Below are 26575 nucleotides of genomic sequence, written 5' to 3'. Positions count from 1 at the left end.
TTCATTTCCCTCGCTCAAATATGACAATCCTTTCTATTAATATTTATCTATTAATATTAATCTATCAATATTAAAAATATTTAGATATGAGCAAAAGTAATTTTTTTACTTAATAATTTTTTTAAAATAATATTTATATTCAAAAATTTTATAAGTTTGCAACCGTAATTTAATATTTTCGGTTGCTAAACGGGCGGATATATTAAATACTATTTTTGCTCTCATCTCAGTGTGCATGAAGCTGATCGTTAAGTTCTCAATCATTTAACACAGTGTTTCCCAAAGTGTGATACGCGCGCCCCTAAGAGTACGGGAACAGTTTAGCGGGGGTGCGCGTTCTTATGTGAAAGATCTTGTAACCAACGAAAATTTTAAAAACAAAGCTAGCCATGAAAATTTACGATTATGCATTTTTCTATTGACTATTTTTTGCAGAGTTAACAGTTAATAATTAGTGATGTCAACAGCCAGTTGTGAGTTTTAACTTTCGTGCAATTTTTTTATAGTAAAAATAAACATATTTTTAAAAAAGTACATTCATTTTTTAATTAGTGGTGCACAGCGTTACGAAAAATTTAGAAAGGGTACACAAAAGTCATAAGTTTAGGAAACACTGATTTAACAGATCTCTTTAACTGTAATTTATAACAGTATATTAATGTTACTTGCACAAAAATAATCATTGTAGAGCGGTTAATAAGATTAGACCACCTTTCTAAATAACTTCATCTTAAAATGTAGAGCAGAACTAAATAATAATAATGATAAAACCAAGAATTTTCTTAGTTTTTAACTCTCGGATTAAAAGCGTAATAATAGCAGTACAGGAAAATAACATTAAATTAGGAAAACAAAAATATTTACAGAAAAATCATACGTTTATGACTTTTATTAATTTCATGCCGATGACAACCAAATCNAGAAAATGAGTATAGTCATAGAAAAAGTTAAAATTATAATATAGTATTTGTCAGTTAAAATAAAACTTTTTGTTTAAGTCATTGCAAACAATTCAAATTTCTCCGAGGCAATTCTAAAGTATAATTTAAGATAGTATTGTTAAGTTGAAACACAAATAATGAAAGTAGAAGTAAAGTTAGTACTGTAAAATTAAAACAATATTTTTAATCAATGAGCAAAGTTCTTCAAGAAGCAGCTGTAGAAGTAGGTTGCTTATTTAAAACATTTTATCGAATTTCTTAAGTTACACTTTTGTTACATAATTGTTAATTTGGGCATTTGGCGATACAACACTTTTAGAATTGAAGGATTTGTTACGTCAAGCGCTCGGGTATCATAATTTTGATCTAGTTGCGCTTCTATGTCATTTTGATTTATGTTGCTAAGTTAACTTTCAAAAAAATCTAAGGCTGGCAACAGCATTTTTATTTTTTAAGTTGTTTATTTTTATTTCTTTTAGAATTATTTTTATTTCTTTTAGAATTTAGTTTTTTAACCTAACAGAATTCTGTGCCAACTGTTTTCTCTATGAATGAAGAAAATAAAGTAAATATTTAACTTTTGTGAAAAGAATCTTATTTAGTTATACAAAGTACTTCAGCCAAAATTTGGGAACCACGTAAGAGAATTATATATATTATATCAGAAACACATCATTAAAAGGCAGAATGCTTTGGTGTTTTCAAAACAAAGCAAACGTTGCCACCGGCGGAAAAGAAATACAGCCAAAATTTGGGAGCCACGTAAGAGAATTATATATAATAGATTAATATTAAAAATATTTAGATATGAGCAAAAGTAATTTTTCTACGTAATAATTTTTTTTTTAAATAATGTTTATATTCAAAAAATTTTTTGAGTTTGCAACCGTAATTTAATATTTTCGGTTGCTAAACGGGCGGATATATTAAACACTATTTTTGCTCTCATCTCAGTGTGCATGAAGCTGATCGTTAAGCTCTCAATCATTTAACACAGTGTTTCCCAAAGTGTGGTACGCGCGCCCCTAAGAGTACGGGAACAGTTTAGCGGGGGTGCGCGTTCTTATGTGAAAGATCTTGTAACCAACGAAAATTTCAAAAACAAAATTTTAAAAACAAAGCTAGCCATGAAAATTTACGATTATGCATTTTTCTATTGACTATTTTTTGCAGAGTTAACAGTTAATAATTAGTGATGTCAACAGCCAGTTGTGAGTTTTAACTTTCGTGCAATTTTTTTACAGTAAAAATAAACATATTTTAAAAAAAGTACATTCATTTTTTGATTAGTGGTACACAGCGTTACGAAAAATTTAGAAAGGGTATACAAAAGTCATAAATTTGGGAAACGCTTATTTAACAGATCTCTTTAACTGTAATTTATAGCAGTATATTAATGTTATTTGCACAAAAATAATAATTGTAAAACGGTTAATAAGATTGGACCACCTTTCTAAATAACTTCATCTTAAAATGTAGCGCAGAATTACATAATAATAAAAATAAAACCAGGAATTTTCTTAGTCTATAACTCTCGAATTAAAAGCGTAATAATTGCAGATCAGGAAAATAACATTAAATTAGGGAAACAAAAATATTTACAGAAAAGTAATACGTTTATGACTTTTATTAATTTCATGCCGATGACAACCAAATCAATATGGAAATGAATGATTAAAATCTGCATCCCACCACGTGATTTCTCAACCAATAAAAATGCACGGACAACGTTGGAAAACTGCTACAGCCATCATTAGATTTTTATATATAGCAAGATATAGTAGATTACTGAAAACCATATTACCAGTAACCAGATGCGCCGATAATAAAAAAGTATCTGGCTTAGCAATTTTTTCAAGATATACTAATCGAAAAATATATTGCATCCTTATTATAATTTGAATCCGGCCATTTTTATGTTTTAAATAGCTTCCTTAGAATTCCAAAAATGTGTGCTTTAAAATAAATCCCTCTCGGAAAAAAATACTTTCAATAAAATGTCACACTACATCATTAAATCAAATCCGTGTTAACAGGCCCTACCTTGAAAAAATAAAACTTTAAAAAGATGCATAAGTTAGGGGGGGGGGAGATGAATAAGCCATTTATCATATTTAAGCATTATTCAAATAACCTTTAAACAGGATTATTTGATGAAATGATCTCGTAATAATCACTTGGGAAGAAAATTGTTCCTTGTGCTGTTTTTAAACTAGAAAGTGGGGTGTGTGGATAATTCTATTCTCTCAACAATTAATTTCTTTTTCTGACATCTCTTGATATCGATAGAGTTGAGTTGCCCGCTGTGCTCTCGGTAATGGATGCGTTGAGTTATATAAAAAGAAGGTTATGATTTGTGTAAGCGAAAGCTCTGCTTTAATGGAGTGTGCTCAGTTGTCGACGTTGCCATTGGTTACGAACACTCAGTTTAAGATGAGGCATATTTCCTACTTACAGCGTCACATTTTTGTCACAGCGCCATCTGTTCATACATGACGAAGTTTTTGTTTTCGAAAGCTTCTTCAATTCGCTATTTCGAATCACAAACACATTTGCTAACATCTTCTTTTTTGTGTGAATTGTACTCGCAATTTACACGAATGTAAGCAGCTTCGTTTTTTGCAAACTCACACTTTTTCCTTTAGAAATTATTATAGAAAATATAGTACGAATATTTTTAAGATATATATATGCTCGAAATCAAGAGAATGTCGACTTTCACTGGTGAATGTCAACTATAACATAGCCGCTTTGGTGAATGTCAGAAATATTTGTTATATCTGATTTGACATTAATTTATTCGTTGAAATTTTTATATTTAATACTTTGCAAATTTTAACTGCGAGCTTTTAATTCAATATACAGTTTTTAGGGGTCGTGATAGCCTGGTTGGTAGGGCACTGAACCCATGTTCAAGAATTCGCTGGGTTTGATCCCTGACGGCCGAAGACTTTCCGTGTAGTAAATGGTGACTGATGCACGTTAAATCTGTCGAGTCGCAAAGTCTTCCACGTTCCCATAACAAATCAATACCTCTGGGGATACTGACCCAAGAGTTTCCTTGTCTTCTGGATTGGTTCAAAATTACAAGGCTGCGGAGTTGAACATTAGTAGTCATAAACCCATGCAAATTGGATCGGCTGTTCAACGGCGGTTATAATATAAAATAAAATATACATTGTTTAGCGGCATGAAAAAAATAAACTCACGCCAACTCTTAGCTCCTAGAAGAGAGAAAGCATCATAAACAAGAAATTTGATCCTTTAGTAGTCCAAACGTTATGATAGTAACCTGAACTTAATGACATCTTTCTTATTTTTCTCTTCTGTGCAATTTCTGTTTCTTACGTTTGACTACTGAAATTGATGAGTGATGAGGCCTTCTCTCTTCTAAGAGGTGTTGTTCTTACTCGATATATGCGAACTACTGACGTTATCAAAAGTTCGCCAATGTTGGTGTTTACGGAAGCGAAAATAACTCATTTATTGTTTAAAAGCACGTGAGCTTGGCGTAATCTTTACCCACTTAAAGGCGTTTAGGTTTAAATATACCCTTTAAATTGTTTATTCAAGCTCTAGTTGGTGTTAACTCGAAATAAGTTGTCATTCTCACATATTTTTGGTTTATCCAGAATCAAATTCGCGAGGGTATTGCACCGCAACTTTTAGAGTGTGTTTCAACAACTTTAAATGTAGTTATCACCAATTAATACTCTTTTTTTTTATCTGGATGACCAGCAAAATTGTATCTGGATATGTTTTAATACGAGTATCTAATCAAAGCTGTTTTGCAGGTCCTAAACCTACAGGTCCAGAGCCTCAATTCGCTGACGTCATACCCAATGTCACAATTGCCGCTGGACGAGATGTTACACTGCCTTGCGTTGTAGATGGTCTCGGAGATTACAAGGTATATTTCATTTTCTTTCAGTTAATATGATTTCTTTCTTTTAAGGAATTTTATTTTATTGCACCACACTATTTGACGCAGATAATGAAATAAACTCATTCTATTACTTTAATTTATCAAATCATAGCATAAAACTTAAGAATGAATGAAATGTTCATTTCTAAAATATAATAATAACAATAGTAAATAAACAATAGCAAACAATATTTATAATATTTACAACTATATTACTCCTTCTTCTTCATAAGCGCAGCAACCTTTCACAGGCCAAGGCTGACTCGCAGATTTTCCTCCATCTGGCTCTGTCCGGTGCGACGGCCCGCCATCGGTTGACTTATAGCTTGAGGTCCTTTTCAACGTCGTCTATCCATCTTGTAGGTGGTTGTCCCCTACGTCTCGTCCCTTCAATTGTGGAAAAAGTCACTTTTTTGGCAGGGACGGCATCAGAATTTCTGAAGAGGTGGCCCTGCCACATAGTCCTCACAATGTCGGTCCCACCGAATTTGTCATATCTTTTGTAAATTTCGTGGTTGTAAAGAATTCTCCTCACGTTATTCTCTAGAAGAGATCCAAAGATTTTCCTCAAAATTTGTCTTTCAAAAATTAGCAGTTTTTCCTCCTGTTTTGTTTAGGGTCTAGCACTCACTTCCATACGTAACTATAGGCCTGATTAAAGTTTTGTAGATGTTTAACTTTGTCTTCACACTGATGAACTTGGATTTGAGTTGGTTTCTGAGGCCGTAGAAAATTCTGTTAATGAAAACTCTGTTATTTACTTCTATTTTCAGGTTGTTGTGGCTAGAGATCAAGGTTCCTAAGTACTTGAACTGGTTACCCGTTTCAAAAGAGTAAGTCATTATCTCCAGAGGATATCGATCAGGAGTTTAATTTGTTGCGATGAAAAACTTGGTTTTGTCTGCAAAAGCGAGTAGTTGGACAGTTCTTTCTAAGATTGTTCCATTTGTGTTGATACCAGAGTCTCTAATCGCCTTTTCCAAAGCTATGTTAAATAGCAGGCAAGAAAGGAAATCACCCTGTCTCAGGCCTTTTTCGGTGAAGAATGGTTCAGAGAGACTTGACGAGATTTTTATTCTGCACGAAACTCTTTTGAGTGTCATTCTTGTGAGGCTGATTAGCTTCTTTGGGATGTTACTCCTAACAATTGATAAAAGTTAAGAGGCGAGTCAGGCTATGATGGGCTAAATTCCCCAGTGTTTGGTACTCGGGTTATAAACCTATTAAAGGAAAGAATAGCTGAATCAGCTTTGCCTACTCCGAGGATAGAACCTCGAACCTGTGATACAAAAGCGCTTAAAATGTAGTTGAAATTACAATTATAATCGAAATTGAAGAAAGATTAAATCTCCAATACAATGTTACAATATTTCAAAAAATACATTTAATAACATATTTGTTTTAAAATATACGTGCATAAAACTAACACATTTAATTAAAGTAATAGTTATTAATTAATTCATTAAAATAATTGCCAAGCAATTTGTTATTTCTTGTGTTTGTTGTTACAAACTTCAAACCTTATTTTTATAATTCAAAGGAATTTTATCAACTAATGTCTTTTCACCCAAGAACTTCCTTTAAACTATGAAATTGAACAACTTCTTGAGCTTGAGAAATTGTCTTTGATGTCAAAGATAAAGCTTATCAACGACTTACATAATTGTACATTTTTTAAATCAAAAATAATTCTTTCAAAAAATATATCATATCACTTCAATTCAAACGCTATAAATATTTTTTTTATTTATTTATTTTTCTTTTTAAAGAAAAGAAGAAGAAAAAGCTTGAGTTTCTGCTTGTATTTAGAAAAAATATTTGGGAGGCGCAGTAGAATTTTATAATGTTCTTAAACTTTACTTCCCGAACCTTCCAGAAATTTAAGGTACCGTCTCCCTTTATTATACTTTGACAATGACTTTGAAATATTTTTACATACCGGTGTTCCCTTCAGGGTTCAGAAATCTCTATGAATACCGCATATGTTTCTTTTGATATTGATATTCTATATCTTGTGTTGTGTGACGCCTATATCTTGTGTGAGCCTATATCTCCGAGGATTCCTTTTCAATTCAGTTCTTATATCGTCTATATACATAAAAATCAGATGGAGGTGATGCATTCTCATTGGTGAAATAAATCACGTGGAATTGGTAAAATAAATACAGTTTCCTCACAAGAAGAATACGATGTGCTGCCATCTACATAAGATTAATAAAAGTTATTAAGGCATTGTTTACTTGTAAAATAGATACTTTACAAAATTATACTTTTAAGTTAATTATAAAAAAAAGGCTATTTAATTTTAATTAAATATTACTTGTAATATTTATCTGCCGGTCAGATAGTCGAGCGGTTAGCGTGCCTGACTGCGAAGCCAATAGCTGCGGGTTCGAATTCCGCTCAGAGCATGGGTGTTTCTGTCTGTGTGTTGTTCTCGATTGTGTTATGAGTGAATGTGGCCCACCCTATAAACGGTCATCCGGGGAAGTGTGGCGCGGGTAACGTTGCTCGCCTCTGTGACTTAGGTTCACAGGTGCCCACTGAGTAATGTTAGATGAATAATACTACCGGCATCTTTCCAGGCGAGGAACGTAAAAGTTCAGTGGCTGCCATTAGAAAAAAAATTATTTATCTTTTCTTGGTATTTTCAGCTGTTGTTAGTTTTAGATTTTGGACATTATTCCAAATTCTAAAACAACATGCAATGTTTCTTACATTTTATGATATGCCAATTCAAATTGGTATCTAAACTTGTTAACCATTACACAATTACTAAACAGTAAATAAGTTTAATTAACTTTCATTATGAGCTTCGTTTAAAACAGTGGCCATTCAAAATATGCAATTAAAACAATTAATAAGAATTTCTGAAATATTTTCAGAAAATGACTTGTCTCATTATTACTAAATAATCTCTTGGGTTAAAATATTTTACTGCAATGTTTTTCTTTACATTAACTTTACTCTAAAAACGAAAATTATAGATCAGATTGCGATGATAATCGAGCAAAATGATTACTTTTAAATTTTATCCAAGTATAGAATCGGAAACAAAATCTAAGTTTTTACCGGAAAGCATTTTGGAATCCTTTAATTAAATATCTTCTATTTACTTAATTTAATTTTCAAGAAACCGTGTGGAAAAAGTTTTTATTTGTATCAAGTTCAATTGTATTTTGAGCGCTTATGCTTCCGACTGTACAAACCTTCATCTATCAGCAGGCACCTTAAGTTTGAATCGATTTTGCTTGTCTCATATACTAGTGAATTGATGTATGATAAATTTTAATGGTAGTTACGACACAATACTCCCCCCCACCAGAGTTTTATCTATGATTGATTCGATGAACAGATACCACTAGTTTCCGAACTTGTAAAAAACCGGAGGATTTGTATTAAGTTCACCGGATTCCGAGCGCTTGTGGTGAGAGCTGTATTAAGTTCACCGCGTTTTGAGAGTTTGTCCTGAGAGCTGTATTAAATTCACGGTTGTGTGTATGATTTCTCCTGTGTTGCTATTAGTGCAGAATTCCATTGCACGTTCAGATTGAGAAGCAAGAGCGCAATAAGGACGATGACGTAATCATAAATAACAAAGTCAACTGTTCAATGTGGACAATCTATCGAAGTGGGCGTTACATTCGATGCAAGAGAGTCCGCAGGTCACCAATGTGAGGAAAGGGCTTTCGACAATGTGAAATTTCATCTATCAAATGGTACCTCAAGATTAAATCGAGTTAGCATGTCTTATATACTACTGAATTGACGTTTAATAGTTGTAGTGGTAGTTACGCAAAAAAAAATTAAGAAATAGTAGAAGCAGAGTCCTAATGGTTGAAGAGTTAAGTGAGTTGGAAGCTGAGACCTCAACTTAGATATGTTTTTTACTGATTTTTTTCTGAGTTTTAAACCTTGTGCGCATAAAACTGTAAAATGTACATTTAGAGTTAAGTGCAGTTTAGTCACAAAAACGTTTCTAACAATTAAACGCTTCACTGATTTCAAACTCTGTGTAAAGGCCGAGATTTGTAGGGCACTGGACCCATGTCCAGGAGTTCGTGGGTCCGATCCCGGCTGACCGAAGTATAGTAAATGGTGACTGATGCACGTCTAAGCTGTTGAGTCGCAAAGTCCTCCATGTTCCCATAACAAATCAATACCTCTGGGGGTAGTGATCCAGGAATTTCCTTGTCTTCTTGACTGGATTCAAAATTACAAGGCTACAGAGTTGAACCTTAGTAGTTGTAAACCCAAAATTGGGCCGGCTGTTCAACGACAATTATAAAATAAAATATAAAAACTCTGTATAAAGTTTTAATTGGGGTATCGTATCACGTGACATTTGTGGTATACATTTGTTCGATGTAGAATTGCGTAATCAGTCAGAGTAAGACATAACTTTGAAAAATATTTGCCTGTAATTATTGTCCCAATTAAAACACTTTGTTTATAGGTTTTCAGTTAAAGAACTTTTCCTCTGATAAATATTTTTCTTCCGCTTATTAGCAGCGACACTTCGAGAGAGAATGAAACAATTTAGATATCCGAAAAGACTTCTTGGAATTGTTCTTTTAAGAGTCTGGTGAATTTTAATCTGCTTTGTATCGATTTGAATTTTCTAACGGAGAACTTAATTATTTTCTAAATCCTCCCTCCTCTTCCGCCCCTAACCTCTTCAGAGAGACTGTTTGGGATCACTATGCAGTTGCAGTCAAAATTCCTTCTGTAAAGGGTCACACTTTACCCATTTTCGAATATTCGCTCCATTAATTGTTAGCTTTTCCCCTTCCAGGAATTTCATCATAAAATTCTTGATTAACTCATTTTAAATAGTCACAAAACTATTCCCTCTGAGTTCTCTGACATTCGGGGCCAAATTGAAGCGAGTACTTCTTAATCTTAGAAAAGGATTATTTTTAAATTCAACGATTTCTGTTTATCTAAAAAAAAATGTAGGACCTAAATAAGAAAGTAAAAAAAAAGAAGGTAAGGTCAGATATTTCATTTTTAGAGATGACTCATTTCAAACAATACTTACAACTGACAATATTTTATTGATTTTTCAATAAATGCTCAGAAAATACTTTTGTATAAATGCTCAGAAAATATTAAAATATAAAGTAAAAATAAGTGAGGTACTTATCTATTTCACAGGCATGGACGATAATGTTAACAATTAAAAAAAATCAGTAAATTTAATTGTTTTTTGATTTTTTTTTCTCTCTATTTTTTGTTCTAATAGTGCTATAGAGCCAGGAAATGGCTCAGGGGATAAAATGTTCGCCTTCCATTTAGAAGAACCAGGTTTGAATCCCAACGATAGCTGGTTGATACTGATACCGCATCCAGCTCGTACTGACTACAGTGCTGACGCAAAATATCCAGAGTGTTAGACGGATCATGAGTTAGAGTCCCCTTGTTGTCAAGCTAACTGTGAGAGATTTTCGTGGTTTGCCTTGTAATTTTGAACCCAATCCAGAAGACAAGGGAAGACCTGGATCAAGTATTAAGGAGAAATTTGCCTTCGTTAAGGACTTTTTGATGGAACTAACTTTTTTTAAATCATTTGTGTTACATGGGGAGGAAGATCACGAGAACCTCCCACGAGTAGCCTAATCGCAAGGGGACTCTAACCCATGATCCATCTACCACTGAGGATATTCCACGTCAGCACTGTGGTAGGTGTAAACCGGAAGCGGAATTTGTGTCGACCAGCCATCACTGGGATTCGAACCCGGTTCACTTCATTGGAATGAGAACGCTCTAACCCATGACCCATCGCGAGTTACAAATAAAAAAAAATTAGTCACTCATTTTTGCTTTTGATGCACCTTTTATTTATTCGAAATTGTATTTTTGACATTGTACTCTTCGCGGTTAATCCCCTTGTGTTCTACTGTATACCGTAATTAAAGCAAACTCCATTCTTTATGCGTCGTTCATTCTTCATGCATTCATTCTTCACTGTTCAAATTTCAGCACAAATGGTTCAAGAGACTGAAGAATTCTTTATTTTATGGTTTAATCACATCAAACAATGAAAGAAATAAAATGACACGACGAGCATACTGCTAAAAATTTGAGTTTGTTTTTAACTTTTCTAAGAAAACATGGTAAGTCATTGCTGACTTTAAACTTAAATAAAACAAAAAATATACTTTTCAGGATTAAATCAAATGTTGTTTGATCATAATTAAATAGACATGATCCTGAACAGAAGAGACAATTTCTTAAGACTCGAGCATTTCTCTAAATTAAAAACACTAATTATCGTCACTTTTGCGGTGATTCTTTTGAGTAAACGTGTCAGCAAAGAACTGAAATTAATCATCTTTCCTTATTCTGCTTTGCATTTTTTTTCACCTTTACGTTTTACGACAAAACTTCTTAAAAATCTGCATTTTGTGAATTAATCACCGATGACTCGGTCAATTTATCACGTGTCTTCCCCTTCCTGTCTTCATGCTCCATCGGAGAGGGAGAGGGGGAGACAAATATTTAAAGTCAGTGATTGAACCTTGAGAAGAAGTCAACTGTTATTACTTCCGGTTTCTTTGCATTGAAGAAACTGTCAACGTTCATTAATACCTGAAACTTATATAGAAAAAAAAATTTCACGGTCGTTAATTTTAAAATACCCGCTTTACTGTATTACTTATGAAAGTAGTATAATTAGTTTTGGGATAAAAATTAATTCATGAAACAGCTGCTTTTTAAAAATGGAATTTTCAAAATAAAACAATCAATATAAGTCATATATCATTGAAAAAAAAAATAAACGGTGTTAAATTTACAAATCATGTAAATTTAACTTCTGAAAAATGATTTTAAATTCACTTGAAAATAAATTTTTGCGCAAGATTACATTTCCATAACAATTTAAGATGTTTCAATTTTCAGATAACCTGATCTAATTTTGTTTCTTTTGAAGTTTAAAAAAATAAAATTAAATGTTTTTTTTTTTTACCCATTGGCAAAATGTGTCTTGGTTTTTATCTGATGGCGTCCACACACTTTTCAACTGTGTGAACAGTGCGCATGCGTCGTCATTGCATGCGTTGCTATGGTGACCGCTGCTGTTTTTCTTTTTATTTTCACTTGCAGGCATTTTTAATGTATTTACATAATAATAATTTTCACTTTTTTTATATTCTTTTTAAATTAACTTATAATGACTGGCTTGATGGTGATTTTAATATAAATATGAATACTGAAGAAAGAAAAGTATTTTGTGACGTCTTGAAACACGTACATAGGCAGGATATAAAAATCCATCCGACGACAAACATCAATTGAGACAGTTTTTACAACCCATGATTTGAAATGTTGTGGAGTTTAACGGAGTCAATCCAGAAAGAAAAAGCATTTGACCAATGGGCCATCACAACTTTACAATAAGGCTATCACAACTTTTTTGTTCGTTTCGTTTCTTTAAAAAAAATTTTTCATTATCCCATACTAATAACACAGTAAAGAAGTTTTTCATATTTTTCAATAATGACAAAATTTATGTATGTATAAAAAATAATTATTTATTAATGATTTTTATTTGCTCGGAAAAGAATGTTATTTAAATGTAAATTTTATATTTATCATTCAAGTTACATTATAACTTACTGCATATTTGCTTATTTATTGGACGCTTAGCTGTTACAAATATTTCAAAAAGTTTCACGTGAAATTCTACTTTATTTTGCTTAATAAGTGGCATACAAATAGTTCCCTCAAAAATACACATTGCTATTATTAAGCTGTTACCTATATTATGTTTATTATGATTTCCTTCAACATTAGAATAAAATATAAGAATCCAAAGAGAAGAATATAATTAATTGTATATAAAATTAATTATTAAACTTTTATTAGTTTTTGCAAAAGAATTTGTTTTTTGATGTTTGTAAAGAATCTAATTAAATGTAACAAATTGAAAAACTAAAATTGTAATCATTTCATAGAACTCGTTATTTACCTTTTGTTTATTCTGTTTCTTCGTAAATAAGTTATAACTTTTTTATTAGAGTAAAATTTAAATATTTAAGAATTTAAAAAAGTTTTTTAAGTAATTATAGAATGAAAGGAAACATTTTTTTTTACATAAATTTCTAAAAAGTATACATCTGAAATCTTAAAGAAAAAACTTTAATTATAAATGCAATATTTTTTTTCATTTATTGAAACAACTTCAATTATTTTCATAATTCGGAATTATCTTCATGAAGCTTTAATGAAAACCTATTAAATATTTATAAATTTGACTCATGTAAATATTTTTAATTCATTTTTTTGAAAATTCTCTACGTTCAGCCCGTACTTGTTTTTCTTCCTCTGAAATTGATAACTTCACTGTATTTGAGTTTGTTAAACTTTATAAAGAAGGAAATAAAATAAATAAAAATATATGAAATTTCTAAATATAAATGTTTATTTTTTGATGATGTATGTGAGCTTATAAAGTCAACGAAATTGTAAAATCTTGCAATTGATCTTAGATGAAAGGAATTACTAACAAAATTGTACTTTTGAAAACATTCTACGTTCTTCTGAATCTATGTATTTTAGTTTTTTCGGAAAAATTTGGATCTTTTTATTGAAAAAATGCTTTTTTATACACGGCTATCTGTTTTTTCTATTTTTTAAAAGCCGTTTTTTCTAAATTCATTAAATGTAAATGTAAGTTTTCTTCAAAAGCTTGAACAAAACAGTAGTAACTGCTTTGTTCGGGCCAAATTAATCGACACACTATAAGATATTCTGTGCAAAATCTTAATTATCAGGTAATACTATACAGCTGTATTGTTCTTTTTTAATTTGTTTGCTTTAGTGTATCCATTAGTTCAATTCGACGATATATGATAGAAATTCGACAATTGGATAAATTGGACGATATATTATATAAATATAGAATATTTATTATATCAGGTATTATATAAGTATATTATAATAATTAGACGCACTGTAGTGTTTTAATAATTGCATGTTTTGCACAAGTTTATAGACAATACTTTTATATTTAAACATACATGTAATGGGTTTTTATAGAGGAGATTTTTTATATACTTTCCATTTGTATTTATTGTTAGCGTATTGCATTACAATGTTAACCAATGAATACACGGACAAAAGCAAGTGTAAACCAGCTACAGCTGCATAAAAACACTAAAGCTGTATAGTTATTACCTGATAATTAAGATTTTACATAGAATCTTACAATGCGTCTAATAATTTGGCTAGGGGCTGTAAGTTTTATAGTTGCAAGGACTATTATTTCAAACAAGTTAGCGTCTTTGTCCTTCTCTAAATTATAATACTTATTCATCGATTTCAAAATTTATTCTAGACGCATTTTAGAGTACTTTAAAAGTACTTTGATAGAAGTTTTTACATCCTTTATTTTCGTCTTATTTGCTTAAAATTATTCGATCCTTATGAATTAATGCAGGTATAGTATGATGGTAAATAGAACTTTCAACTCATTTCCTTATCTTTCATGCCTGTATCAACAGAATTATGGATTAAATTTAAGTAAATAGTAATAGTTAAATTGTTTCTCATTTCAGCTTTCAATCTATAGAATTTATCGCTGAAGCAGATTTAAGTTCTAGAATTTGAAACAGTAGCATTCTTTACTTATTATTACAAAAGATCGAGGAAAAATTTACTCATAATTTCTGTAAAAAGTATGTGTATCCTCTCACAGCGAATTATTTTTTATTAAATAGATTCAAGATGGTATATTTTTATTACATATTTCAAATCTAAATACATTTTAGAGTTAAATAATCAAATTTTCTTTGTATAAGAGTTTAGATCGTAAAAAAACCTGCTATTCGAAAATGGAAATTGAAGAATAATCATATCAAATCAAAATTTTGAAAAATCTTAGTTGAATTATGATTTATTTTATGAAATACGAAGATAAAACGTGTATGCTAATGAAAATATGCAAAATACTTACGAAACATTTATTCGAAATGTTTTTTTTTCTTAAAAAAAAAGAAAAAAGAAACAGCACTTTTTGAAAAGAGTACATAAAATGTTGAAAAATTTGCTTATATATTTCGCAAAAAATATGGACAACTAGATATTAAAAATCACAGAAAAGCCGAAATGAATACCGGTTCCACATTTAAATAGACGGGAGAAATACATCCTACCAGAAATAGTGGGGTGCACGAAGTTTGTTACTAGAAATCGCTGGATATACAGCAAGTGGGTTAAAGGTATTATCTGATTCTATTGGTTTTTTGTTTACTGATTTTAAATAACTTGTTGTTAGGTATTTCCTGAAACTATTTTATTTTTAAAAGTTCTTCTAATACATTTATTGCTAAAAACCAGCAACTTATTTCTATTTATTTTTAAGTTATAGCAAGATTCTGATCTGTAACCGATGTATAAAAGTACAGATTGAGCATTGGAATTGTGTATTCGGATTTATTTTTCATTTGATATTGTCCTGCACATGCCCAAAATTTATTTAGAATAGCGAAAGCACAATTTAACCTGCTAGCTATCTCTACTTCCTCTCTTGTTTATAAGCTGGAGCTTAAGCGAACAATAAATCTTAAAAACGGAATTTTTTCTTCTAAAAAACTAAATTTATAAAACTGCGGTAATGATTTTATTGAAAAATGGTTTTAACAAGTTTTCACGCAGCAAAGTTTTTGTTTCTTCAGGTTTTATTTTAAAAGACGTCTTATTTTATAACCCCAATTAGACAACGTTTCAATTTTCATCAAATTTTGAAAAGTAAACAATCGTTTGACGGTCAAGCTTTCAAATGATCTAGTTCATGTTTTTCTCGTGACGTCATTATTCTTTATTTAACAATACTCTTTTCTTTTATCTAAAGGCCTGGTTTCTTAGGGCAGGACGCCGTCAGCTGGAAATCAGCGCTAACCTCTGATTGGTCCATTTGTGAGTTTGATAGTATACGTCATCGAACGCTCATCTTGAACTACAATTGCCGTCCAACTCAACTGCAGTTGGATTACAACGTGACGTTAACCACAGAAGCAATGGCGGACAACATCCAACAGCACATTGAAATCAGCCAAGATTTTGATTTTGACATTAAACATAGCTTCTTCATTAAACATAGCACTCTTCATTTAGCTCAGCTATAATGTGTTTTTTCTTGGACAAAGTCATTATTTGTTCTCTAAAACACTGGTCGACAATAACAAAATCAATACAAATTCAAAATAAATATTTGTTTACGTTATTAACGCATGCGCAATGAGAGATAATGTCTGCGTTGGACCGACTGCTCACGCTGATCTAACAAAAAAGTATTTTTTTGGCGTCAGCTCTACGTCAACTTTCCGCCGACGCCCAGATAAGGCGCTAGTTCTAAGAAACCAGGCCTTGAGCTAACAAACTAGTATTTTATTGGCATCAGCGGGACGTTGACGTCACGCTGACGCCCAGATAAGGCGCTTGTCCTAAGAAACCAGATCTTAAGGCTCCTATACTATCAGTCTTAAGGGGCTCTAATCAGTCTAATTCAAGAGCTCTACTTTCATCAAAATTTTAAATAATTGGATACCTGCCAATGACGCCATCGTTCGTAAATCACGACATTCATTGATGGAGAAGTTAATCAGGTGCGACACACAAGCGTGACGTGGCGTAGAGGCGTCTAATTAAATCTGATTTGAATTACAGTACAGAACGCGTTATCCGGAATTCAGAAAACCGGAAAACCAAAAAACCGGAACGAAATTCGATAAATTTTCGCGCCATTTAAAAAAAAAATTTTTTTTTTCGTCATAAGATTTTAGGATTTTTTTTCTTTTTTGAAGGATGTTTACCTTACCATCATTTTAGAAATAATCATTAGTGTATTCCTTCATCGTTTTTTCTTCTTTTTAAGATTATTTCCAAAAAAACATTTTTCTTGTTGGGTTTAACAATAAACAAACGGCTTTTTGTAGCGATTAGGAAAACCGGAAAAATCAGTTATCCGGAATAGCGATGGTCCCGATCCTTCCGGATAATCGGTTCCCTACTACTTGGTTAAGCATAATCACTTCACTTCTTTTCGAATTGTTACCCAATTCTATCAGAGAAACAACTACAATAAAAGCGAGATGAAATCTTAAAAAATAATAAAATACAAGTCACGATTTTTATAAACTTAGGTTACATTCTTACTGAATCTGGTTTGATCTGTCTGTATAAAATGCATCAATCAAACTCTCGATTTCTAAATGCATATATTATATTTTTTTTTTATTTTGGTGAAAAAAGTTTCAACAAAAAATACAGTCGGTGCAGCTTTGAAAATATTTTGTATTAAAATAAAAATTTTGTTTTCGATCCATTTCACAAAATCTTTCGTTATTAACAAAAAGAGAGGAATAGAATATCTCCTCTCTTCGCTAAAAATTTAAATTAATTAAACTTTTTTGCCTGTTTTCGAACGATACAGTCGAAACATTTTGGAGTTGGGCTCCAGAAACTCCAAATCAAGGAACTTACCCATTGCATCAATTTTGTTTTTCATATAAAAAACCTCATTTTTATAGCTTATTCTTCGTAAAAACCAATACATTCCAATCCCGCTATAGTGAACATGGTTTATAGTGAACTCCCGGATATAGTGAACGAAATGTTTGCTCCCGTGCCTTGCTACACACGTATAATGTTCTTTGTGGATATAGTGAACCAAAAAACGGGAGGAAGTTGGACTTTTTTCTGCCTTCGACTAATTTTCTTCCTTTTTTAGCAATAATTTTGAAATTTCTACTTCAAAATTAATACACATACCGATGTTTAATATCATCTATAGCATGGAATGTAGCAACAAGCTTCTTCTCTTGTTTGATTCATTATTGAATAACATTATTGAATGGATTCAGCATTCAAGAATGACGCAATTTTCCAGTATCTGGACAAATGCTTCAAGCCAAAGCCGATGAATTTGCTAAGCGATTTAGTGAGACTACTCTTATGTGCTCGAATGGCTGGTTAGACAGGTTTAAAAAAGCGAAATAAAAAGCGCAGCAAAAAATTATCCGAGATTCGGGAAGTGTTTCCATATCTGATGTTGAGGATTGCTCATCAGCTAAAGATTATTAATTTTTTTTGTACGTAAGACGAAGAGTAATAAAAAATTTAATTTAACGCATTTTTTGTTACTACATATTACTTTTAAGTTATTTTTGTACTTTATTTTATTGCTCATTCATTTAAATAATGTGTAATAAAAGGGGGAACTTTGGAACCATTAGATAAAATTGTTTGCGGAACAGATATAGTGAAGTCTCGGTTATAGTAAACCCAGATTTCGCTCCCTTGAAGGTTCACTATAGCGAGGTTTGACTGTATTTAGAGATGAATAATTTTCTATAAAATTCCGAAATTTTAAGTTCTATCACAAATTATGCCCTTTTTCACTTGTTTTTAAATTTGTCCTTTCTACAACAATTTTGAATTACGAATTTTTATTGAATTTAGTAAAAATCTAATAATTCCTAATTCTGAATTTTTTTGGCATTCGTTGAAAAAAATTACACTTTTCATACACATTTGCTTCCAGAATACTATTGCATCTGATATGATCTAAATATTTCTAATTCAACATTAGGTTAATATTCGTTATCCCATTTTTAATAACTTTTAAAAATCCCTCCGCTCTCATCTCTCGATTCGTTAATATTCCAAGAGCAGATTGTTCCATTCGATGGAGATTATTCGATCCCTCTTCTTTTTCTTCTAAAAAGGATGAACAGAATGTATCGCATTTTGTTGAAACAAGCGGAACTAATTCCCAAACAATCATTACTTATTTATTCGCATTCTGTATGCAGAATTTGCCGTTTCATGTCATTTCTAATTAAGCAGACGCCGGCCAATAATAGGAGAGCCGGGACCGAACTTGTAATCCTTCATGTATAATTACATGCGTCAAAGAACGACTAATGGAATTTTTAACTAGAGTAACGAATTTTGCCTTTTTTTTTTCTTTTTTTCTTTCTACTCTACTGCTATGTTTATTTATTTTTTAAATGAGAAATGAAAGAGCGAGAGAGATTAAGAGGGAGATGGAGACGGGTAAATTCACAACTTTTTTTTAAAGAAGTATTTGGTATTAATATGAAAACAGAAAAAGAGTGCTAAAAACATGAATTCACGAACTCACTCACAAAAAACTATATGTATGCCGTAGTGGTAGTATTTTTTTTGAAAGTTTATTAAGTGATTTTTACGATGAATCGTTTTTCAGACTCATTATTTATTAGCTTTTAGGATATAATTAAGAAAGTGCTGAAAACTGTTAATCAGAAACATAAAACTATAAGTAATTAATGTGCTACGTGATAAAAAAAAAACGTTTTCACTAAGTGGGTAGAAAAGTGAAAGAAAATTTTGATAGATGAGGCTATGTAATCACACGGTTAGTTTGAAATTTAAAATTGCTTCATTTTCGCCTTTTAGTTTAGAAACGAAATACAGTCCCTGGTCGAATTATTACACGCACTATAAGATTCTATGCAAAACCTTAATTATCAGGTGATACTATACAGCTTTATTGTTTTTACGGGACTGAAACCGGTTTGCACTTGTTTACGTCTGTGTATGAATTGGTTAAATTGGATAATGTATAATATAAATTCGAAGATTGGCGAAAATTACGTAATATATTACATAAATATAGAATAATTATTATATCAGGTATTATATGAGTATATTATAATGATTAGTTCAAATTATTAGACGTACTGAAGTGTTTTAATAATGACATGTTTTGCACGAGTTTATATGCAATACTTTGGTACTTAAACAAATGTGCAATGGGTTTTTATTCAGGATATTTTTTATATACTTCCTATTTGTATTTATTTCTAACGTATTGCATTACAATGGTAACCAATTGATGCACGAACATAAACAAGTGTAAACCGGTTTCAGCCACGTAAAAATAATAATGTTGTATAGCAGTGTTCCCTAACTCCCGGTCCGTGGATAAAATGGCACCGGGGCGCCCATTTCATTGAAACGGAATTTAAATTCCTAGATTTATACCCCAAATTAAAAATATCTGTGCTCCATTAAAATTTTATTTATTTTGAACCGAAGGTAGTGACATAAATTTTTTAATATTTGTAATGCATCATTGTCTCCGATTACCCCCAGATGCAACCGTCTCATTGCAGAGAAACAAGCTTTGGGTTCTCATTGATTTAACGTTATAGTAAGTTAATATGTTACATCACTTTATATTTATTTTTAGGTGTAGCTGTATTTTATTTTGAAGGCATGTTTAAATACAATTAAATTAAAATTAATAAAACAAAATAATCTGAAATATAAACAATCCACCTCCCCCTGCGGGCCGCGGATCTTTAGGATGTCAAAAGGCAAGAATTTAAAAAATTTTAATTATTTTGAGAAAAAATCACGACCTGAAATTAGTGAGGTGACAGCATCTAGTACCAATGTAAGTTTCTCTGTTGTACAGAAATGTGATACTTCCGTTGAAGAAAACGTTTCTAGCATAACAAAATCTGATGAATGTGAAAGTGGCCCTCAAAGTGTTACTTCCCACCCATATGACATTTGACTTTTTTCAAAAGTTATTACATTATGTTCTTAAACTTAAAAAATCAAATCAAAATTTAACTAAACAATGTTGGTTAAATGCTGTCAAAAAGTCAAAATTGTCCAGCTGTCTAAATTAGAGAAATAATAGTGCTTTATTACAGACTCGAATTTCTTTTAGTAGTTTCAGAAAATTATGAACACCCCCCTTGAAAAAATTCTGCGTACGCCCCTGGTTCACAGGTCCGTGGTGATAAAAATGTTGGGGAACACTGTTGTATAGTACCCGATAATTACGATTTTACATAAAATCTTATAGTGCGTTTAATAATTGGCAAGGGACTGTAAACGACAGTAAACATAAAATGTGGTTATTGAAAAACTACAATCTTTTACGCTGTGGAAATATATTAAGAAACTTAAATATATGAATCATAAATAAACCGAATACTATTTTATGGCCTGTTAAAATTCTAACCGTTAAAAAGTAATGTTTATATAATCATTTAAAATTTTGTGCTTACTCCGCAGGAATGCTTGTTTTAACTCAAATTAGAATATTTTTTTTCATTCTCAAACACTCAAACAATTTATTTTTTTGTCTGAAGCAATTTTTTTTCTGACCCCTGTCGAAAAGGAAGAGATTAGATACCACCTTGTAAAAGAGTGCAGTAATTGAAATGTATCCAATGTTTCTCTTTTCTAGAATAATATATTTAAAGTTACAGTTTTTACAGATAAAAAGTAATTAATTACTTTTTAGCAATGAAAAAAAATAATCTTCTCGAAAAATAAAAGAAGTTTAAAAAAATATATATATTGACATTTCTTCAAAAATGAGTTTTTTAGTTTTAGATTTTAAAAAAAATAATCATTTTTAAAAGTGGAGCAGATAGCACGCTAGTTACCAAAGAATATAGAAAGGAGAAGAAGTCCAGCTCTTAGAATACGTAACTAATGCTAGGAACTGCTCGGTTAGGTATGCTACACCAGAAAAACAACTTACAGGGGGAACAACAGACTCAGTTTTAACAGAGCATCATAAGAAGCAAAGCGCATAAGAAGCAAAGTGACTGTCGGGAGGTACGTCACCTGAGAACCGGTAACTGGGCAGCTCTAAATGTACGGTAGGGTACGCTGATTCAAAATTCTTGATGGTCAAATCAAAAAATTTTAATGATTTATGTTGGTTTCAGTGCGATTCATGATGGTCAAACATCATTTGATGATCAGTATCATCCAGCATTTTCCATAATCCGTGCATGGTTGACATGTCAACAAACTTCCATCATTCCATGATGGAAAATGCTACTTTAATACTATGATCGTTCACCATCGAGAGAAGTTTGATTCTTATGAACCAACAATTCATGCTGATCCGTGATGGTCAATGATGGTTTCAACTATACATTTCCATGATGGTTTAAAGAGAATTCTAGATGGTTCAGCAGAAATATACCATCAAAACAATTTCTGTTTTTTCTTTTATGTTGGATCATTATAAATCAGTACGAATTTCTACATCGGGATGATGGTTGTTCATGATCGTTCCAACATTTGATTTCTAAGAAACTATGATGAAAATTTCTGATAGTTCAACATGAACGAACCATCAAAGTAAGTTGCTATTCTTATAATGGACAATCATAAATCATTCCGAAATACTATATAGGGGTGATGGTTTCTTATGTTGGTCACCATGAAAAATATAATACGTAGTTCATGATGGAATTATTGATGGTTACCATCAAGATTATGTGGGTCCATCAATCAAAAACCATCAAAAATTTTGATTTAGGTATTCTTTCTTTCTGTGTCAAAATGTGTCATCAGATTTAATCAACATGGATGATATAAATTGTTTCTCAAAGAAATATTTTAATTAACAGTACACTACCCTTTTATCAATAGTGTAGAAATGTAGAGCAGACCAATAATAAATAAGAAGAAAAAAAATCTTCTCAACCTCAATAGTGGTTTGGAAGAGAGGAGGGTGCTAGTCCGTTTCAAAAACTTCAGCTGCTGTACCTCTAAATATTATTTTTTCCTTTATGCACAGGGGCCGCACCAAACCTTATGGAACTGGTTTACATTTTGGTTACGAAAGCTAGCCTTCTTCCCCTATATGTATATTCTTGGCTAGTAGCCTTGATTTTTTAAATACAACTGCCGGTGTTTTCCAAAATATCGAAGAAGCAAAAAATATTTTGATAGTTTACACCCACAAATAATTGCATCGCATATCATTATGTACTGAAAGTTTACGCTCACACTAAAATAGGCAAACAAGTTTTGATCTTTAACCCTTTTCGATCATATGTTCATTCTCAATAGCTAAAACTTTTAATTTTTTACCATTTTGGTCTTACGTCTACTCTCAGTCACCATAACAAAGAACTATACTTATCTCAGCATTAATTAATACTGTTCACTGAAGTCGATATCAGCCAACATAGCAAGGAACCATACTTATCTCAGCATTAATCAATACTGTGCACTAAAGTCGATATCAGTCAACATAGCAAACCATACTTATCTCAGCATTAATCAATACTGTTCACTGAAGTCGATATCAGCCACCATAACAAGGAACCATACTACTTATCTCAGCATTAATCAAAACTGTCCACTGAAGTCGATATCAGCCACCATAACAAGGAGCCATACTACTTATCTCAGCATTAATCAATACTGCCCACTGAAGTCGATATCAGCCACCATAACAAGGAACCATACTTAACTCAACATTAATCAGTACTGTTCACTGAAGTCGATATCAGCCAACATAGCAAGGGACCATACTTATTTCAGCATTAATCAATACTGTTCACTGAAGTCGATATCAGTAGCCATAACAACTTACCATACATATCTCAGCATTAATCAATACTATTCACTGAAGTCGATATCAGTCACACTTATCACAAGGAACTATACTTATCTCAGCATTAATAATTACTGTTCACTGAAGTCGATAAGCTCTGGAAATATACAAAAAATATTTTACAAAATGTGTTATAATTGTAATAAAGTTTTTTCATTCTTAAAAACAAATATTTTTTTTCTCTCTTCATTGTCTTACATATTATGTTTGATCAACAAAAAATAATTCTGACAAATGTGAATAAAATTAATACGTGAGCACAAGAAAATATCAGTTGAAAAAAATATAGAGTTGAATTTCAAAAAAAGTTTAATTAAACTAGAATAAATTTTAATTTTTGGAATTGTATAATTGTTCTCTGTAAAAATTATTTCGTTTGCAGTAAACAAAATAAGGTATACCGAAACAACAAGAAAAAAATCTCCCAGAAAATAGAACAACCAATCCAACAACAAAATTGAGCTATAAAGATCATTTAGTTTGAGGCGATACATTCAAAAAATAATTTCTTGTATAGTTTGTCTACCACTACAAAAATACAATTCCAATTGACTAGTATATAAGACATTAACAATTTAACTCGATTTTATGGCGGGTACCTTTTCATAGATGAAGGTTGACATTGTTGATAACAACACTTCCCACGCCTTGCTTCGTATAATTTTAGAATGTAATATTTCGCAGGTGGCGTGGATCCACATGGACCGGCACACCTTGCTCACGTTACACGACAGAGTGGTCACTCGCAATCCCAGGTACAAGATCACGCACAACAATTACAGAACGTGGTGGTTGCAGATACTGAATGTCAATGAGTCCGATTCAGGACACTACATGTGTCAAGTCAATACATCTCCAATGAAGAACCTCGTGGGAAAGATTCAAGTGGTCGGTAAGTATGACCACCTTTTATTTGAATCTATATTATCAATGTGGGAAATGGCAGCATCGTATAGAACACCGAAAACTGGCGGTTGAAGTATGAGGTGATTAAACAATTCACCCACTGCCCATAAGCATTGCACATGTTACCGTGAATGATTGAAATCAGGAGAATGTCGACTTTCTCCGATGAATATCAGCAATCTCATAGTCGCTTTGGTGAATGTCCAAAATATTTGTTATATTCGATTTGATATTAATTTATTCTTTGATCTTTTTATATTTATTCCATATTTTAATAGCTGCTGAGGATATATTAGGATAAACATTAGTGTTTGGAGTACCGGTTAAATGTATATCGGGCAGTGGCACTTAGTTGAACTAGTATATATTTCTAATATTTACCAAAGCGATTATGTGACTGTCAACATTCACCGGTGGATGTCAACAACCAATTTCGGTCATTCATAGTAATATATACAATACCAAATGAAACACTAGCAAAGTATGAAATAAGATTCTTTGATACTTTTAACTAGTTTGAGTATGATTAATCAATATCAGGTTAACGTAGTTTCTCGGGGCAAAAACTTAGTTCAGTTTCTTTTTTTTTATGAGAAAGTGAGAAGTTTGTAATGATAACGGTGAGATGAAACAGGATATCAATTCATCATGTGAGTTTCCCGGTATTCCTACGACCGTTTCTCAATCTATGGAACTCCGAATTCTAGAGCTCGTTCAGCGGAACTCTGACTGTATAAATAAAGTTCATTAAGAACTGTGATTGAATGCAGCAAAAAAAAACTACAAAGTAATTTAGATTAAAGTATAGAATCATTATCTTCTTAATTTCTTCTTCAATCAAAATCATTATATTCTTAATTTAAAATAATTTAAGCTAAATTGCAATGAAAGATAACCGAAATATTAAATAAATTATGGATTATTGGTTGGATACAAATATAGATACAGGTTTAAAAGCCCAACACTCGAAGCCACTGTTACCTTTCCACGGTTCTCCGTAACGCCTTTTGGGAACCATTATTCTAAACTGGTTTATTTTTAAGGTGAAAGGTTGTCCGGTATACACTTGCTAGTTACTATCAACATTGGTGGGTTTTTTTTCTCCTTGTTTAGAGGGTTGCCACAGGTGACTAAAATGCAACTATTTGCAACTATTTTTGACCTGAGACAACTATGGCAACTTTTTTTGCCTGAAAAGGCTAAAAAAGCAACTATTTTCAGAAAAAGGAGACTATTGGGAGACTTTTCTGTGCTCCTGCAATGTTTTTTTAGCGTGAATTGAGTTGACAACGTACGGCCCGCGGTAGCTTTTGAACATAATCAATTTTTTTCTTTCTTAAAAATTAACCAAATATTGAACTGCAAATTTGAGTCATCACTTTTTAATGCTCTCAATTTGCACAGATTCCATTGTGAATCTATTTTGTTTCTCAATCTCTTTTTCAACAGTTATTGCTACGAAACTCTGCATCATTTAAAGAACCCAATTTTTAATACGATATTATGGTGCATGAATTTCGAATTTTAGTAATCACTTTTTAATATATCTATATATAATTGCTAAATCAATTATTGATAAAAGGGAAATTTAATGGAAAGAGTATGTTTTTTTAATAAAATATTATTTTTTTTAAATTAATTCTAGCATTTAAAAGTATTTAATGTTCTGCAAACATACCAATTTTTTTATATAAAAATTTAATGCTAGAACAACTAACGTTTATTTGAAAATTATCATACTGGTCATTAACTTGACTAAGTATATCATAGTATATTACAATGAAGTCATTTAATAAAATTTTAGTCATATTATTGCAAAGTTTTTGTTCTTATTTAGGCAACTATTTTCATAATTTTAGGCGACTATTTTCATGCTTTAGGCTACAGAAGCAACTATTTTGTTCATTTTTTTTCTGTGGCAACTCTGTGTTTTGGAGCCATGTCCTGGTATTCGGGTACTTGGAATTCGGAAATTATTAATAAAAATCGAACTATAAAAAAAAAAGTATTATTCTTCATTTAATTAAATCTACATTTTTTAAAACTGGACCTTTCATGCTTGTATGACCCATCGTGATATTACACAATGTATCGACTTCTCCAAACAATAATTTGATGTAGCTAGTCAACTCTCTAAAAAAGAAAAGTCAGAAACATATAAAATGATAAATAAATTTCTCTCTCCTAGAAATTATGATAAGAGAGAACAGGAAATACCATTTATATAAATGACTTCTGAAAATAATAGCAATTCAATTTTGTAAGCTTTGCCTCCCCCACCCCCGTCTTTTGCCAAAAATAGTCATATGCACCGAATACACCCTCCAATACACCGAAAACAAAAAGAAAAATTCTGAAAATTTTTTTTTA

The 26575-nt window shown here is 31.5% G+C and overlaps 1 protein-coding gene across 1 annotated transcript in view; it reads left to right on the top strand.

The window, feature by feature from the left end:
- The window catches only part of LOC122269681 (neurotrimin-like), a 340405-nt gene that overhangs the window by 266119 nt on the left and 47711 nt on the right, over nucleotides 1–26575 (top strand). The window contains exons 2-3 of the mRNA XM_071184496.1: nucleotides 4736–4851; nucleotides 23984–24191. Of these exons, the coding sequence (XP_071040597.1) occupies nucleotides 4736–4851; nucleotides 23984–24191 (324 nt within the window). The remainder of the gene's footprint in view (nucleotides 1–4735; nucleotides 4852–23983; nucleotides 24192–26575) is intronic.

Source organism: Parasteatoda tepidariorum, chromosome 8 (genome assembly GCF_043381705.1).
Source record: "Parasteatoda tepidariorum isolate YZ-2023 chromosome 8, CAS_Ptep_4.0, whole genome shotgun sequence".
In the NCBI taxonomy this organism is placed as follows: domain Eukaryota; kingdom Metazoa; phylum Arthropoda; class Arachnida; order Araneae; family Theridiidae; genus Parasteatoda; species Parasteatoda tepidariorum.
This window is presented reverse-complemented; position numbering and strand designations above follow the sequence as displayed.